Source organism: Branchiostoma belcheri, unplaced genomic scaffold (genome assembly GCF_001625305.1).
Source record: "Branchiostoma belcheri isolate BF01 breed outbred unplaced genomic scaffold, Haploidv18h27 scaffold21, whole genome shotgun sequence".
NCBI classification, from domain to species: Eukaryota; Metazoa; Chordata; class Leptocardii; order Amphioxiformes; family Branchiostomatidae; genus Branchiostoma; species Branchiostoma belcheri.
The window spans coordinates 3,418,910-3,436,958 of NW_017803602.1; the positions used below are offsets into that span (position 1 = coordinate 3,418,910).

Here is an 18,049-nt window from a genome sequence, read left to right on the forward strand (position 1 = left end):
TCCCCTATTACCAGTAATAGGTTATGGGCTGGAATGGCTTCAATGGCTCTTGCCAGGTCCTCATAGTGAGCCTTCACTGTATCCTCATCTGCAGTGTTGGTTGGGCAGTAAGTGACAATGATACTTGCTACTGGGTTCCCCTGGAAGCTTGCTGTTAGTATCCGCTCTGTGTTTTTTGTAACCTTGGCCAGTGAGCTGCTTGCTGTTGAGCCGAGCATAATCCCTACCCCTCCTACAGCTGCTCCAGCCTGGTTTCTGGTTGCAGATGTAGTTATGAGCTGTTGACCGTTGATGACCTCGTGCTTTACTTCTTCCTCGTGTACTATACGGTGCTCCTGGATTCCCAGAACGTCAATTTCATACAAGCTAAGGTTGGTTGCCAACTCCTCTCTGCATCTTGCTTCCTTTAATGTTCTAACATTGAGCGTTGATATTGTAGTAGTTCTCCTGCAGTTGACAAGACTTCTCCCAATACAGGTACCTCCATCGGGCTTGTTCCTTCCTTGTGGGTTTGGGGACAAGTCGTCATGGAAACCCTTTTTTTAGACTTGGCAATCTTTTTTTAGACTTCTTTTTTAGACTTGGCAATCTCTAGTGACCCAACTGTTACACTTACAGTACAGTGGAATTTGCATGAGGACACTTGTATTAAGTTTTTTCTTGGGTCAGTAGGGGAACAGGAAACATAGCATTTTTTCCCAGGCCTCGGCTGTCTTACACTTTAGAATTATCTAGCTAGGAGTCCTCAAAGGATTTTTTAGCACTCACCTTTTGCTGTATACACTGCTTTCCACTCTCTTCTGTCCAGCACTTGCCTTTTTGCTCCCTTCCATCTGAAACCCATGTCCTCTAGGTCTCTCATGACTGTTCTTTCCTCATGTTGTTACATGTTTTTTTCAGGATTGATATTTATGTTTTACTTTTATACTTTTACTCTGTCCAACAGAGGAGGAAAACCTGCCCAATAGACAACAAACAGTTCCAGACACTTCTACCGTACAGCAAAGATGGGAAGGATATTAAAATACCTGTGGTTAAGGTAACTGCCCTGTGGTGAAGAGCTACTGCATGGTACTAAACCTGCACGGTGAACTGTAGTTACTGTAGTTTATAACTTGTTTTATTTCTTTCTCACATCTGTTAATCATCACACCCATGCAACAGTGCAGTAGATCACCATATACAGAATGATGCATTCAACATTTTGTTCGATACTACAGTCCTCTTAACCCACCACAGTCAGTCTTAACATATCACCTTTGTTTTTGAGGCCAAGGTTGCCCACTCAAGCCACATTGCTCACAACATTTAGTGTTGTCCAATTGCAATCTTGTTATTAACTCCACAAGTTTATTGCAATATCCAGTACTTGCTCAAGAGATCTGTTTAGCTATTCAAAAAACTCACATTGTTCTTGTGTATTTGTATGCACTTCTTACTTTTGGTCCTGTGTAGATGTTATCCAAAATGAGTGATTATGTCATTACTGTGAAGTGTCGTGTGTTCACCAGTCCTACTGACCAAATGTATTGTACCTCTTGTGTCATAAGACATAGTTGATTAATTCAAAGAAACTATTCAGATTGAAATATATAGTTTTGTGTTTTAGAGGTCATGTACTTGGGTGCCTCAAAATGCATATATCACAACTGTCAACTTTCTGAACAGGAATATGATACATATATGATATATCTATATACATGTATTGCCAACACAGCTTGATTTTCATGCTAGTAAAACCTATCACTGTAAAACTGTTGCTTCACGGTGCTATAGTTCCTATGAATTGATTTCCTTCCATCCCACTGTCTTTACCATTAGAACAATACAAGCAATAGAAATGGAGTACCGGTAGTACCAGCTGGCAACCAGCCTTACAATCCGCTACTGGCAGGACAGAACAGGAGTGAACCCAGGAATCAGAGGGATCCCCATAATGGTCAGCAAGTTTATCATGGTCCAGGGAACTGGGGTTATGATGAGAGGCGTTGGGACGATGGTTCTGGAAGTTGGGACGATGGTTCTGGAAGTTGGGACGATGGTTCTGGAAGTTGGGACGATGGTTCTGGAAGTTGGGACGATGGTTCTGGAAGTTGGGACGATGGTTCTGGAAGTTGGGACGATGGTTCTGGAAGTTGGGGCGATTTTTCTGGAAGTTGGGATGATGGTTCTGAAAGTTGCTGGGATGACGAGTGGAATTATGATGATAATAATCGTCAGATTTACATTGGGGATGTGCACAATTTTTATATGCATGCCAATGGTTCACAACATAGGGACAATAACCAGGGGCAGTGGGACGATGGTCAGGGACACTGGGACGATGGTCAGGGGCACTGGGACGATGGTCAGGGGCACTGGGACGATGGTCAGGGGCAGTGGGACGATGGTCAGGGGCAGTGGGACGATGGTCAGGGGCAGTGGGACGATGGTCAGGGGCAGTGGGACGATGGTCAGGGGCAGTGGGACGATGGTCAGGGGCACTGGGACGATGGTCAGGGGCACTGGGACAATGATTCTGGAGATTGGGGGAATGACCAGTCAAATTATGACGATTCATGGTAACGGTTCACATCATTGGGACGATGACCAGTAGCAATAGGACGATGACCAAGAGGAATTTGCGGATTTTTCTGCAGTGCATTGGGGTGATGATTCAGAGGAGTGGGATGACCACCAAGAAAGTTGGGATGACGAAGGTTCACAGGCTGCAGTGGCCTATTGGGGCGCTGGGTCTGCTCATTATTCCAACGGACCAGGTGAACGGACAGAGACATTTGGGCGATACACAGGGGAATCTGGCTCGTCTAGATGAGCACTCAGACAACCAACATACAGAACACTGGAGTGATGATAACTATGATGGAATTGTTAGGATTGGTTACATCAGTTTTGAGTGATTCAAGTCCTAGTACATGTACTACCGTTAGTATATCTGATACTTACTAACTAGGTACAGGGTGCCCGGTGCTATGTGTTAAGAAATTGGTAAGTTTGAATGCATCAGTTGTATTTCTGCTGTCAGATTGCATAGTATTATGTTGTCTGGAAAACTCAGTTTACAGCGAAAGATGAGTATTATACATGTTTACACTTTTTTTGTGCCAAATTATGATAAAAGTACTATAAATAAATTAACATTATTCACATATTATTTATCATGACAATTAAAGTTGACATGGCACTAGAGTTTATGTAGTAATGTCAGGACTCTTTGTTGAGCATATACATGTATGACCTTATGAGTATGCCATGTAACTAAAGGAATGTTTCAGTTGTTGAAAAAAAAAGTAAGAAATGGCAATGTGGTACAGACAAGATCTGTTAGATGTAAGAAATATGTGTATATTATATGATAGCTTTTTGGGGGAAAACTTGCTTTTCACAAATGTTTTGCATCTTTGTTTTAAGTGTCACTTGAATTGGTAGCTTGTATTAGTTTGCCATACAGTGGAGTCGTGTGTGGACAGAAATACACAATTGACCAAAGTGCTGTATCACATCATTCACAGGCTTTGTGTTGCTGGGCTGAAAATGGGTGAATTTTCTTGACTTCCCGATATGTGACAATTGATTGCTCTAGGCTTATGATCATAAGGGTGGAAGAAAATACTAAAGGAAAAAAAGCTGAAGCATGAAATACTGAAGAACTTTGAATATCTTGGACAAAAAATTGAACTAAGTTTAAAGTTAAACTCACAAAGACCCAATCCTTCCAAGTTTCTGCACAACTTATTTTCAAAGGTTATCTATTTCTTGACTGAACTTTGTTACATTTGACTATCACAAACTGACTACTGAGGAAAGTCTCAGCAACACAGAGTTTATGTTGAAGGCATTGATTATAACATTTATAACAGTTTTGTTACATAAAAAAACTTATGTTCTGACTTTTGTGAATGTGTCTTTTTTGCTTCTTGATAGTGGTTTTAATTCTTTACTATAAACAGACTTGGATGTACAATATGGTATAGAAAACATAAGCAAGATTCAAAAGACATCAAGTCTAATTTTGCAACTTTATCTTTCTTCTGACATAAAATTTTAGTAGCAAGAGTGTACATTTGATAAGTAATTGAGAAGATGGCACATTTGGCAGCTCCTTAAATATAGTTGACATTTCTTTCAAGTTTCAGAGGAAAAAGCTGACAGAAAGATACAAGCAGTAGTGCTCCAGCCAGTGTCTGTTTTGACTCCAGGCTGGCTAGAACACTGGACTTAAGTCAATCATAGTATGTTTCACTCTGCTGCTTGAACCAATGCTGACAAAAAGCCAAAATGTTACACAATGTAGGTAACTGTATACATGTACATTGTTATCAACTTGACAACAAATCTGAAAATATCAAACTTCTAGTTTCTCCTCTCCTAAAGTTTACTCCATTTCACTATATGTTTCAAGTTCATGTACAAGAAAAATGTGAGATAGTTTGTACTTTGCAACCATTTAATTATGCCAACTGTTGAACAAAGTGATGCAGTCTAAACGTTATACCATGACTGTTCTGTAAAAGATTAACAAAAGTAAACTACTAAAGCTTCTATCGCACATTCAGAACCTTCACCTGGCCACTAAACCAACTGTTGGTGGCCAGGGGAAGGTTCAAAGCAAAGTTGGCTGAACTTTTGGAGTAGTCTAACAAGTAACAGCAGGTATTTGCCCATACATGTATTACTGTTGGTGCAGGCAAACAGTAGCCAACCTTGCCGAATGCCAGCCAACCACAGCCGATGTTGCTCCCAACAATTACTCCCAACCATGGTGGGGGGAGTTTGGCAGTGTTCGGTAGGCCATATTCTGCTATGTGTGACAGTAAGAAGTGATATAATGTTGGTTGTATTCCATCTATCCAAGAAGTGAAACTTTTCTGCAAGAAATATTCGATGTCTACAGGTATCACCAGTCACTACTACTGCTATCACTGTCGTCATTAGAATCCTGGTCATAACTATCACTGTAGTCATTACCATACCCATCATCATAGTAGTCTCCACTATTGCTTTGGTCATTGTACCCATGGTCATAGCCACCAAATTCAAAAGAATCGTGGTATACAGGGTCATAATAGCCACCGTAAGAGGCGTTATAACCATCATCACCATATTCATTGTTGTAGCCATCATTGTAATAATCCCCATTTTCATCATCGCCACTTTGGTCATCGTCGTGACCTGAGGCTTCTTCAAATGAACCATCCTGGTTACTGTAGGGACTGCTGGCATTGTAGTCATCAGGTGGTCCATAATCACCGTAACCACCGTACGGGGTCTCATCATCATCATCATCATCCACACTGCTGTCATGACTGTCACTGTCACTGTCGAGGTCGGGAGAACTACCTCCGCGATAACTGCCTTCATAACTGTCATCAAAAAAGGTATCCCAGTCCTGAAAAACAGACAAAACAATCCTCCATTGTCACCATCAAGTATATGGGAAATAAGTCGGTATACGCAGTTTCACTCACCATCCTTTTTTGTCGGAGTAACACCAGTGGTACAGTATACCAATGCATCATCTTTTGTACATTAAAGGTACAGAATTAACACTTGAATGTACCCCACTTCTGTATTTGTTATACAAATGTGTAAGAATGAAGAAATGAAATTGGTGTGGCTTGTATAAGAAGAGAAAAGATGACCAAATGCTCACCCCCTCGGATGCACTATAGCTGCCACCGTCACTGTCGTCCCTCTCCTCCTCACTGGTGTCATCACTGTATGAATCCTCATCACTATCATCTTCATCCTGACACAGCAGATACAAGGAAAATAAATTTTCTAAATTTCTAGCAAAAGTGTTATTTATACATGTACTAGTACACATGTATGTGAAAACCTGGTAGACACCATCAGACAGAAGGGGGGTGTGACATCAAAGAAGTGGTGGAATTCTTGTATTAAAAATTACAGTTTAAACTTGCTATGTAATTAATGGTGAGCATTTTATGCAAACTTCACATTGGTAGATGGTAATTGAAGTGAAACAGGGAGATGAGGGTACTGCTTGATAAAATACTCTATTGTTTGCAACCTCTCTCACCATTCATCTTGCAAAATGTCCCTAATTAACACCTGCTTATGAGATATCAGTAAAAAAATTACTAGTATCTTGAACTGGCTTCCTCAATTGTACCCTGGCTAACAACTTTGCGATAAAGTACGGTATAATCAAACAATGTACATGTACATATAGACTTTTGTATGTGTACATACAATGTACCTAATGAACATACGATAATATACAATGATAGAACAAATACATTTTAAGTACATACATCATCATCATCACTGTCGTCACCATCTTCATCAATTGACACCCAGCCACTCTCATCATCATCATCATCATCACCATCGGCCCAGTGGTCCCACCCCTCCTGGTACCTGAGGAAGTACCCGTTCAGCTGTTCCAAGATGTTCACCTCCTCCCCGTCAATGTTGATGGTGAACAGGTCATCATCATCTTCAGGATGGACCTCATTTCTGTCAGGGGCTGGGATCTGACGGGTCAGGGAGTAAACATGATGTACCAGTAACAACAATTACAACATAAACCAAAATTAGAAAGGTATCATTTGCTATTAACAAACTACTGTTGTTTATTATTACCGAAACACAACATATGATATAACCATGAAAGTTCATCTGTGTTGGTAGTAACATGTTTAAAGTTAAAACTTTTGGTCCAACACAAAAAGTTCTCTCACCTAACCGTGACATCATCTACCAGATACTTTTGACCCAGTGTTGGCGTCACACTTCAAAGAAGCCACGTGACAAGCCTCACTGGGTCAGTCTACTGAGGAAGACCAGAGTGACTGGTCAAAAGCTTTAGGTGAGAGAATTTATTGTGTTTGACCAAAAGTTTTAACTTTACATACATGATATATACGTGCTGTTTGTCAATGAAGTTTACACAGATCACCTACCCTGTCTGTTATGGCACCTCCTAGTCTCTCTCGGGCAACAATCTCATGGAACGTTTTGTTGTCAACCGGGCATTTGTTTTTCCTCTGTGGAATAAGAACATGCTTGATGTATCTGTGGCCAACAGTAGGTTTGTTTTGTCACCATCTTTGTTTTTGGTTACAGTATGGAACAAAATCTGCTGTTGAGTGTTGTACTATTTGCTGCAAATGTGACATTTACTGCTACACATGGATCTTACTACTCATCCACACAGATGTTGAAACATGATAAAAAAGGTGTTCCATACCTGTGCCCATGTCTGTATACAGTCCAGGCAGTAGGAGTGGCGACAGCAGGCAGGCGTTCCCACACGCTGGTCTGTCAACTCCTCCAGACAGATGGCACATTTCTCAGCCTCAACTGCCTCTGCTAAAGACGACATGCAATACAATCAGTGTGTGTATGCACGTTCATATTCATGTACACTGTATTGCTCTTTGACAAGGCCTAGGAAAAAAATGTTGTGCTTTCTGTTCCAGTCCTGAAAAAGTTAGGGTGATGCAACTTGTGATCCAACTTATACAATACAGTTAACGAGGTGAAACTTGCATAAGGACACTTATATTTTCAATGGCAATGTTGGAAAAGAAATTGTGCAACATTACATCACTCAGGTGTCAGACCTTGGAGCTAGAAAAGGTTGATCAGCTCGAAATATTATGTCCCTTGCAGAGGTCCACACACACAAAAAAAGGCAGGAGTTGGCAGTGGACATTTTCCTAAATAACTTACAGGAATTTCATGTACTCTGTGTTGTTCTTTACTGTACCTGTAGTTTCTGTCTTTGTGCCTCTAGCCTCCTCTGTGCCCAGTTCTGTTTTTGATCCCTTCCTCTTCTTCTTTTTCCTCTTCTGCCCTTTGGCACTTGAGCTGATATCTGCTGTACCACCATCTTTGCCTGTCACTTTGGTTTCAGCTCTGTTACCTTTACAAGGTTTGGTTTGAGGGGAAGAATCCTTTTCTTTTCCAGCTCTTCCTTTCTTCTTGTCTTCCTTTGATTTGCTAGAAGTCCTTGACGTAGCTGCAACTTCCTGTACATCAGAGGTTGCAGGTTTTTCAGAGGAACAACTTGCACCCTCTGTCGACGACCGTCCTTGTGCAGGTGATGATCCTCTGCTGTGCCGTCTTTTCTTTCGTGAGGGTCTGGATCCAGAACTATCACCTGTATGTACAGTTTTATCAGCATTGTTGTCATTCCTCCAAGCACCACCAGGTGGGGCTTTCCTTTTCCTGCCCCTGCCACGTCCCTGTGCACCTCCGGGTGTTGCTGGATGTGCTTCAGTTCTTACTGTTCTTTTTTGTGTACTCTTGTCAGAATGCTGTTTTCCTACTGCAGCATTGTTCTCATCTGAAAGAAAGAGTCATCTTGCACTGAAAATGGCAAGCTCTAAATATATGAACCATTTGATAAGGAAAATTCGTACAAAATTCAGATAAACTATTTAAGTACACACACACACACACAAATGCGAAGGTACTGTAGGCAATGAAAGAAAGCAAGGAGGCTCAGATCTGTCTGAGGCCTCCTGGAAGAAAGCTAGTACGTCTAAGTACATGTACCTTATTCCAAGACAAGGCAAACTCTTATTACATGTATTTGATAAATTATGGGGATTACTCTTGGACATGTGGAAGTGACATCCATCACTCTTCTCACTAAAATAGTATGAAAATCAACTAGTTAACACTTATCACTACTACCTGTACCTGTGTCCCCTTGACCTTGTTCCCCAGGCCCTGTCTTCCTTCTCTTCCTTGATGAATTCCCCCTCCCAGCTGCACCTGTGCCATCGGAAGTGCCCATCTCTTCTTTAACCACAGTTGAAGCTGCTTTTCGTCTTGTGGATGTGTTTTGCTGTTCTTGGGTTCCGGCATGTTTCTCCCGTCCCCTGCTCCTGTGTTTCCTGTCACGTGGGGAGGTGTGGGACAGACCTTTCATGTCAGGACCGTCAGGGATAGTGGGTGGAGAGTTCCCTGCTGCCGAGGTGACTGGGGAAGTCCGTGTTTGGGTCTTCTTCCCCATAGTTCTGACGAAATAGAACACACACATTTAGGAGACCAATTTTAGTCTATTCTATCATCTCTAGGTTGAACAGATCTTATTTTTGACAACTGTATGTCTCTATAGCATTAGTCTCCACCTGATGCTATCTGTGTGGTATTCTAGGTTAATCTAGGTCTACTTTTACGTTTACGTTATAACTTGTTAGGCCAGGTCATTTCTGATTTTTATATGAATTTGTGACTCTAGCCACCATACTAATGTCTCACAATTTTCGGCAAATATTCATTGGAAATAAACAGGATTCAGACTCTATTGAGGGAAAGAGGACCCAGTAAATATGAAAAATTCCTAGGTACCGGTGCCCCCCTCCCCATCTAAAGATAATTTGCCGAGGAATCGAAACTTTCTTTCTGTCCTTCGGGGAGAGACATATACCAACGATTCTGTATATCTGGTAACGTTCTGGGGAAAATGATTGCAATCCCATCTACAATTCAGTAGCTTAAGTGATACAAAATCATCAGAAACCAGGAAAATATCTCCTCACCTTTCCGCTGACAGTTGGCAGCTTTTTTTTACCGTTCTCCAAAAATGGCGCCACACAGAACGTTACCTTTGACCTTTCTCGGAACTCGTTCCCAGGTCCGTTTATTAATTAGTGGACTGGCACGATATCCCACTACAGGTATTTCATAAAATAATAAATAATAGAAGGTTTGAAAATAGACTGTGCAAGATGACCGAAAGAAATCAAGTGAATCTGGATAAAATTAATACTAAAGCTGGGAACAAGATAGCCAGATCTTCATAACGGATCAAACCATTGAAACATTAGGGGAGTTCAGCTAAGAAAGCTGTCAACATGTTAGCCGTGGCGACTATTGATTCGGGCTTACATTGCATTACCCTCAGCAATAGTCGTGGAAAGATCCATTGGCAGAACTGCACATTTCCCGTTGGCTGCTCGATGCTCCGTTTTTGACCCGGTTTTTTGCTGTCCCGAGCTTCCCTACAATATAACTCCACAATTGGCCGGGTTGCCGATGTTTAGATCAGCCTAAATATTCCACAGCGCGACAGAAAAGTAGTAAAATAGCTAGTCGGCACAAGCTGGCGCCATCTTGGATATAGTCGGGAATGTCCGCTACCGCCGTCGGGAACGCTCGGTAGCGTCACGATTACCGAAGCGCGACCGAAAGCTCTCCGATTATAACCGGAAAGGCTACCGAGCGTTCCCGACGGCGGTAGCGGACATTCCCGACTATATCCAAGATGGCGCCAGCTTGTGCCGACTAGCTATTTTACTACTTTTCTGTCGCGCTGTGGAATATTTAGGCTGATCTAAACATCGGCAACCCGGCCAATTGTGGAGTTATATTGTAGGGAAGCTCGGGACAGCAAAAAACCGGGTCAAAAACGGAGCATCGAGCAGCCAACGGGAAATGTGCAGTTCTGCCAATGGATCTTTCCACGACTATTGCTGAGGGTAATGCAATGTAAGCCCGAATCAATAGTCGCCACGGCTATCAACATGTATAGACAGATCCCTTTGAAGTATGTAGAATATTTGGATGTATCATTTTCCCAAAGATAACAATAAGGCTGACATCAAGCGGCCAGTTATTACTAGTACTAGAAACACATGCTCCTCAGAACAGACACAAATCATTCTTAATGTTGTTCACTGACAAACTTGGCCTAAAGAAAAAGTAAAGTCACATAAGGCCACACCAATTTAATTTTATGGATGACATCCAAGAGCGCATTGACTTTTGCCTGTTCTCAAAACAACCCAAATAATCACCTCCTCCAAGGTTCCAGCCTGGGTGCCATCCTTCATAGTCCTTGTGCCTAGCTAGCGACAATACGGAGCCTGTGTAAGTTGAACTGTAACTATGGAGGACGGTACCCAGGCTACTGAAGCTCCACGGAACTCATTACAATACCAGCTCAAGAAGGCCAGCATATACCAGCTTGTCATAGAAGTCGCTATGTAAATTCACAATATCAGCTCTGTATTTCTGTGCTTTAGTGGCATTTTTATTTTGGGCAGGAATTTTTTATTCACCCGCTCGCACTTGTTTGGGGGTCTTCAGAGGATGTCATCCATAAAATTTAGTCAGTGTGGTCTAATGTTACATGTGGTATCATTGCCAGCCACAGCTTGCGTTGCACAAACTACTAGTATATGTAGTTTTACTTTCAGACACAGGCAAACACACCACAGCACTTCCCAATAAAACATGACAACCAACATCCACTCATGTGTATCAAGACTTTACTTATTGAAAGAAGTGTGAAAATATGATACAAATACTGCAGTTCAAAACAGCAAATGTGCAGTGCAAAATACAATTATCATGATGGTAACTGTTCAATGTAGAGTTACTGCCTGAGCTGCAGTTGAGTACAGAGGGATAGAATTTCGCAAGAAACTTACAGGATACGTAACGGTAGAATCAGATGTAAAAATTGTGGTAGACCTCAGAGAAACAAACGTCATTCAACTTATTTTACTCAACCATCAAACAATCAAGTGTGCAATGAGACAAATATTATGTGTGTATCATACAATCTCCAAGAGAAAAATCGTATTGCTTTATTTACACTTCGGGAAGATTTTTTTTCTCTTCAGTGCAATACACAGCAACTGTTCTAAAACTACACTAGATTGTTACAGCATCTCTAAACACATTGAAACTATTTACAGTATAAAACCAATTGACAAATATGTAGCTTCCTATCACAATACATAACGTTAATGTTACTTTGTTAACAAGAAAATGTAAAATGTATCTATTAGTATTAATATTAGCATTAATCAATTAACAGACTCCCAGCATAAGTTGATGTGTCTCTAAAAATCAAGCTGCAAACTTTACAGAATTCTGGAAAGTATATAAAGTTAACTGTCTGAAATAATGAACATGACATTTCATGCGCAAGAGAGATTTTTGTGGAAAAATTTGGTAATGTTACAGAAAAGCATTTATCAAGTATAGCAATATCAATAAGGTCAACATAAGGACAAAATAAAAATTCCAATCAAACAGTGTGAAATCAAAGTGTGTTTCTGTGTTACATTATGATCATCGTAACCTTTGCGTTTGAAATTTTTTGACCAACTCTTCAACATTCCATAGGATAACAGATCCAAAACTTCTGACGTGACCTTGAGGCAGTTATCCAAGGTCACTACGTAATACTGTACACACTTCAAGGTACCTATGACTTATCACTAGACTTCCATGTGAAAAGTAGTGAGAGAATTGTTTAAAGGACTGAGTCTACGTTTTTGTATTTTTTTTAAATTTAAAAAAACACTAGTTGATTGATTGTATGTTTGACTTCTGCTGACATGACTGCTACTGAGGCTGGGCTGTGTCCAGTACGCCTGCGGGTAACCCCACCATGTTGGCGGTCTGTCCGCCCTCCAGGAGGATGGGTGTCTGCATCATGGCGGCCGCGGTGGAAGTGGTCGTCTGGAGCATCTCCGGTATCGTGCTGAAGGAGCTGCTGGACGTGGTGGTCAGGCTGCCGTTCAGCGACGTCTGTGAAAAGAACCCCTTGAGTAAGAATAACGGGTTAGGCTCTGCTTTGTCGTTCCTTTGTGGACAGCATCAATACACAATTTTACACAACATAGGAAAAAAATTCTGTTCGTGAGTACTTGGGTAATATGCCAACAAACTGGACATGATTTGATTAATATTATATCTACTGGATTATTTGTCTCCACGTTACATGCTCTTCCTGGCAAATTCCAATTTGTCAAAAAAAACAACAACAAAAGAATCAACACCGAGCTGTGATTGCTAACAAAAATATTGTTCTTTAGACTTACTACAACTTTTGACTGAGTCTATATCAAGGAATGAGCAATCCAATATTTCTGTGATATCAATTACAGTTCAACCTTTAGTCAGAGTAAATTCAGAGAAGAACTTTTGAGATAAAACCAAAGATTTACAGAGAAATCACAAAAGATGACAGGTGTAGTTACTTACCCCATGACCTGACTCGTCTTCAAAGCCTTCTCCTGAGTGGAAGCGGCCCCCCTCCCCACGCTGCCTGTTCATGGCATGCCGATGTCTGGACTCATGGAGGTATTTCTGAAAAAAAAAAAAGAACAGACCATTTAATTTCAAATCAAATAAAACCTTAGACCTTAATTTTTCATGTGCCTAACCTGGCACATCAGACAGCAAGTTGATTCGCTATAACCATCTTGTGAGGGCTTCCTTCATGCAAGGAAATTCCATAAGGCAGCAACCAAGATGGTAGACTGTTTTCAAGTAAATAGCCCCCAGTGACAGGTTCGGAGAGACTCTAAGGTAATTTTCCCTTGAGAACATGGACAATCCTGGAGCTGAGGAGCTAGCCTGTATACAGACCTTGGCAATAATCTGGCCCCCAGGCTACTAAGGAAGATACTAAGGTATGATACCCAACAAGAGAATAGGAAAACACCAGCTTGAGACCATGTACCACTCACCCTCCACTCAATAAGAGAATGAGAAAACACCAGTTTGAGACCATGTACCACTCACCCTCCTCTCAATAAGAGAATGAGAAAACACCAGTTTGAGACCATGTACCACTCACCCTCCACTCAATAAGAGAATGAGAAAACACCAGTTTGAGACCATGTACCACTCACCCTCCTCTCCTTGGGGATCTTGCCCTCTGCCTCCAGCTTGGCGCGGGCCTGTCTCCTCTTCAGGATGCGGTGGTACTGCTTGGCGTTGACGTACAGCGGTTCCTCCTCCAGCAGCTCGGCTCCAGGCAGGGGTATTCTCTGCATGGTGGGCACACCGCCTGCTCCTGGCACCATCTGGGGACAGGGGAACAACATCTCAGCAAACTTTCAACTTCCTTCCCAACACAGGCAATGTACACTCAAATTTCAATAATGACAGAAACATTATTAAATTTGACAGTTCACAGTAAGTTGTCAAGCTAAGAATGTAGGAGAATTGTTAGACAAAACCTGGGCCAAACTCAGATCAGTGTTTTCTGCATACCTGCACCGGTGCATGTAACAATGAAAATTATCTGCACTGGACAAACTTTACCTGCACCACACAGAATTTGGTATTGGTTATACTGGAACTGTTTAGTATTGGTCATACTAAAACTTTTTAGAAACCATTTCCATTATTTCTTTGCAACCTTTATGTGTATCTTCTTACCTACCATCACAGATGAACTTTCATTATAGTATGAACAATGTTTTATGCTCTTTTCTACCAATTGAAGAGTCATAGAGCTAGAGACATTTGTAAAAGAAAGTTCAGTTTAACTTTAGTGTGTAGTACCCACCATGACCACCTGCCCTCCTGAGGTGTTGAGTGTGGTCCCAGCTACAGCAGGCACGGTCTGGATAGTCATGGGCTGGGGCAGGGGGGTGGAGGTGGCAGCTGCTGCAACTGTAGGGGTCGTCAGCACCTGGCTCTGGTTCAAGTTTACAGCTGTGGGCACCTGTATAACACCTGAATATGGGATAGGATGATATGTCATAGAAGGATATTCTTTAAATCTGGAACTGTTCTGAGACAGGTTTGGACTGTTATTTTTAACACGAAAATGGGATCAACCAAATTTTTGACTGTTCAACTCCAGTCTTTATCCAATTTTTTTTGTGTTCGACAATACAGTTAAAATATGTTCCAGAATGACTGCTGCCAACACACTGTGGAACTTTCAAGCTGAGATTTGTAACAGCTGAAGACTAAGCTACAATATTATAGTAAAATATTCTGCCTCTGTATCTGTACAGCTGGTATTATAACCGCCACTCGGCATAACAGACCTGAGACGTAACAAACACAGTATATTGATAAAATATTGATAACAAGATAAATTAGAATCTTCTTTAATAACCAAGACCCACCACTCTGAGGTGTCTGTGCCTGGCCCTGCTGGACTTGGATCGTTCCATCATTTCCAGTCACGGGTTGGTAGAAAATGGCCTGGCCGTCGGGCGTGGTGCCGAGCTGTTGCCCGGCAACCAGTCCTCCCTGCACAGGCTGCTGTATGATGATCTGTCCCTGGGCATTCTGGATAAGGCCAACTGGGTGGACAGAAAAGGAGGAACGAATCAGGATAGAACAGAAGGAGCATTGAGGAAAGAATCATCTATAACATCTTAGATAATGTAGGAGTAATGGCCACTTTTAATTTAGAAAAGTACTAAATGCTTTAGTTTTCAGTAATTCACTTTTGTCTTTAGGGGTAGCAAAATCTCACGATCTGGGGAAAAATGGACATGATAACATGATAACAGCATAAGAGAAATGATTTTACAACAGTTAGCAATAAATTTATGGTACAGAAGTGACAATGAAAAGAGTGAACTGTGAAAAAATGAGGAATTACTTTACAGTATGTTTGAAGTGTATTGCAATTCAAATATCCAGAAGACATACAAGAGAAATTCAGATATCTTGATGTAGAACTGGAAGTAAGCTAGTAGAAGAATATGGGAAGTTTTGCTATATACATTCAGAAACAAATTGTTATGTAAATCTTCTAACATGAGGCTACTGAAATTTTGGAATGTGGAGAATATCCATTCGACTGCCTCACCTTGTTGCACCTGCTGCTGCTGCTGCTGTCCGGACTGCTGCACCTGCACCTGCTGCGGCTGCAGCACCTGGATCTGCTGCAGCTGGTTGGTCCCTGACACGGGGATGGTGATGGTCTGGGGCTGCTGTCCACCTTGCTGGGGCAGCTGTACCATGATCTGCTGTCCTGCTGTCACAGCCTGCTGGCCCTGCGCACCCGAAACCTACACACAAACTTTGACTTTAAGAAAGGAAAAACTATTGCTGCTTTTTGTTTGACTGCGATTTTGAGCCTTTATTCGTGTAACACTCAAATCAGCCTGCTGGCTACTTTTCATGAAGGTATTTTTTTTTCTTACATTCTTTTTTTTCATCAACTTGACAATGATCTGATATCAACTCAGATCCTTGTGTCACTCAGGCATTGTGGTCACTTTATGTCAGTCCCTTGAATATTTCCCACTGAGCATTGAGAATTCTGTCTATAGTGGTTAATAGTCAGCTGTTCAATGCAACCTGAGTAATTCCAAATGTCCTACATACAGGGGATATACAGTATATGGGAAGTTGCATTCAAACAATTGTAAGCTAATGCTAAAGTCCAACATAGTGTGGATTTTTTTTAATGACCAAAGCATTGAGAAATTTGTCTATAGTGCTTCACCTGTTCACCTGCAGCTAGTCTCAGTAATGAAAAAAGTTGTACAAACCTGTACCACCTGTCCTGGCACCTGCTGGCCCCCCAGCTGTAGCTGCAGCTGCTGCGGCTGCCCCGTCTGCGTCAGGCTGACAGGTGTGCTGGGACTGGTCACCGTCAGGGCCCCACTGGCCGATGTCTGCTGGGCAGCCTGCACGGTCACCTGTCAGAAAAGGACAAGAATTTTACTTCTCCATAAACTTTCAGAAGGGAACAACGTAAATGAAAAGCAAAAGCAAATACTAGAAATATGCAGGCATCTGCATTAAATCCAAAAGCAAAACTTACAGCTGTTTACAGTTCTATATTCACATAAATACTAAGAATTTCTTGTCTAATACTGGAGTAGAGTAGATTCTTTGGCCAAGTAGGCATTTTAGGTTTTCTTAGCCATCTTGATACATTTTTGTACTAGAATGTGTTTTACTTGATAAATGAAGTATTGAAGTGGACACCTGCTTTTTGCATTCAACAATTTGTCAGTGAATTTTACCCATATATGTACCAAGGTTATTCCAAGGACATTATACTGTCCTTGGTTTGTCCAATAACTTTAGGAGAGACCACATGGTTGGCAAATGTACAAACCATGTGCTTATATTATGAGGTTCAGGAATATGTCTGCATATGTTAGTAGAAAAGTGAATAAAGCAGGCAGACACTGTGGTTATGCTGAGTCTTAGCTGGCAAACAGACTGTGTAACTCTCATTGTTTGTGTACATATGGGTCATTGTGTACATTTGGGTCGTGTGGGAGAGTAGCTGTACCTGAGCTTGAGGCCTCTGTTGTTGTAGCTGACTCTGGATGGCAGCGATCTGGTCTGTCGTGATGGTTTGATTGACAGTTGACACCACATTTCCTTGGAACTGTTCCATCATGCCTCACTGGATCATGGAATAATAATCGTTTAACAGTTAATAAAGATTAATCAACATGAATTTTTGACACTTAAAAACTTCTTTTTCCCTCATACCGTGAAAGAAAATGCATTTTACATACAGTAACTTCTTTCTCTACAATGATGATGATGATGATGGCACCAACCCTTTGGCTTTGCCCTGACCAAAGACCTTGCCCTGAAACACCAGGTCTTTTACTTTTGCTGATTTTCATTTGTCAGATATTTGTATGTGAGCATCTATACTATAGTACGCATTTATTGTGATGGTTTGTTACCTAGCCATCTTCAATCATGTATTTGGGAGAAGAGAAACACATAGTGCCCATCTTCAGTAGTACAGAGTACTGCAGACAAAAACCTCCTTGCAAAAACCAACCATAGGCTTCATGGAGCCTCTGTACTGTACTGTACATTCGATTTGCCAAGCACAAAATTCCGATCATAACTTCTTGTTTATGGCTGCCAAGTGCGGCGATCGGGGGGTTCAATGATAAGATATGACATCTGGGGTTCGTCTGGAGACACATGAACGCCTTCCTAAACATCGGGACGAAACTTCGGCAGTAAATTTCTAGCCAAAGGGATCAGCGATGACAGCTTGCAGGTCGGGGGCTTTGTGGCGGGCAGACCGCACAGTCCCGCCAAGCTGGCGGTGAGCAAGGCTCGCTCGGACGGCGATCGCGCGCGAGCAGGGGCAAAATAAGACATGATCTTCCCGCCTGGTGTTTCCCTGACAAATCCAAGGCAAAACTGGCTTTGAAAATAGAAAATTGGAGGACTTACACGGGGTTGATATCCTGTGATTGGTCGCGTCTCCCCTTGTAGCGAATAGGAAATCGACCACTCGCCACAGCAAACCACAGCCAGGTAGCTTCCCCGCCGGCACAGCCAATCAGCGGGCTGGATTAGC

General features: G+C 41.8%; 3 protein-coding genes across 10 annotated transcripts in view; 1 reads left to right on the plus strand and 2 right to left on the minus strand.

Moving 5' to 3' along the window:
* LOC109469655 (zinc finger CCCH domain-containing protein 18-like) overlaps positions 1–2,815 on the plus strand; it is a 6,254-nt gene extending 3,439 nt beyond the window's left edge. The window contains exon 5 of the mRNA XM_019768189.1: positions 2,640–2,815. Within this exon, the coding sequence (XP_019623748.1) occupies positions 2,640–2,815 (176 nt within the window). The remainder of the gene's footprint in view (positions 1–2,639) is intronic.
* Positions 2,816–2,975: 160 nt separating this feature from the next.
* LOC109469825 (dentin sialophosphoprotein-like) lies at positions 2,976–9,615 on the minus strand. Of its 6 annotated transcripts, none has more exons than XM_019768542.1 (8): positions 9,522–9,615; positions 8,677–8,996; positions 7,739–8,317; positions 7,217–7,338; positions 6,930–7,013; positions 6,279–6,500; positions 5,654–5,749; positions 2,976–5,389 (listed from the first exon to the last, which is right to left on the minus strand). In XM_019768542.1, the coding sequence occupies exons 2-8, from the start codon at positions 8,990–8,992 to the stop codon at positions 4,898–4,900; spliced, it is 1,911 nt and encodes a 636-aa protein (XP_019624101.1). In that variant the 5' UTR covers positions 8,993–8,996; positions 9,522–9,615; the 3' UTR covers positions 2,976–4,897. The 6 variants fall into 6 exon arrangements, with proteins under 6 accessions (XP_019624101.1, XP_019624102.1, XP_019624100.1 ...); XM_019768543.1 differs by having other exon boundaries at positions 7,217–7,340; positions 7,750–8,317; positions 8,671–8,996; XM_019768541.1 differs by having other exon boundaries at positions 7,217–7,335; positions 8,671–8,996.
* Positions 9,616–11,235: 1,620 nt separating this feature from the next.
* LOC109469795 (nuclear transcription factor Y subunit alpha-like) lies at positions 11,236–18,044 on the minus strand. Of its 3 annotated transcripts, none has more exons than XM_019768461.1 (9): positions 17,923–18,044; positions 17,006–17,122; positions 16,251–16,400; positions 15,563–15,764; positions 14,868–15,047; positions 14,297–14,466; positions 13,635–13,808; positions 12,982–13,086; positions 11,236–12,525 (listed from the first exon to the last, which is right to left on the minus strand). In XM_019768461.1, the coding sequence occupies exons 2-9, from the start codon at positions 17,114–17,116 to the stop codon at positions 12,340–12,342; spliced, it is 1,278 nt and encodes a 425-aa protein (XP_019624020.1). In that variant the 5' UTR covers positions 17,117–17,122; positions 17,923–18,044; the 3' UTR covers positions 11,236–12,339. The 3 variants fall into 3 exon arrangements, with proteins under 3 accessions (XP_019624020.1, XP_019624018.1, XP_019624019.1); XM_019768459.1 differs by having other exon boundaries at positions 11,236–12,540; XM_019768460.1 differs by lacking the exon at positions 17,923–18,044 and adding an exon at positions 17,415–17,894 and having other exon boundaries at positions 11,236–12,540.
* Between the last annotated feature and the right edge of the window lie 5 nt (positions 18,045–18,049).

What these genes read in the sequence shown, in the direction of transcription:
- LOC109469825 (XM_019768540.1), bottom strand. Translation starts at nt 8,992, where the DNA reads ATGGGGAAGAAGACCCAAACACGGACTTCCCCAGTCACCTCGGCAGCA. An exon ending in GTATACAGACATGGGCACAG is followed by an intron (nt 7,014 to 7,216) that starts GTATGGAACACC and finishes CTTATTCCACAG; the next exon opens with AGGAAAAACAAATGCCCGGT. An exon ending in GCTATAGTGCATCCGAGGGG is followed by an intron (nt 5,390 to 5,653) that starts GTGAGCATTTGG and finishes TCTGTTTTTCAG; the next exon opens with GACTGGGATACCTTTTTTGA.
- LOC109469795 (XM_019768459.1), bottom strand. Translation starts at nt 17,116, where the DNA reads ATGATGGAACAGTTCCAAGGAAATGTGGTGTCAACTGTCAATCAAACC. An exon ending in AGATCCCCAAGGAGAGGAGG is followed by an intron (nt 13,087 to 13,634) that starts GTGAGTGGTACA and finishes TTTTTTTTTCAG; the next exon opens with AAATACCTCCATGAGTCCAG. An exon ending in AAGACGAGTCAGGTCATGGG is followed by an intron (nt 12,541 to 12,981) that starts GTAAGTAACTAC and finishes TTCTTACTCAAG; the next exon opens with GGGTTCTTTTCACAGACGTC.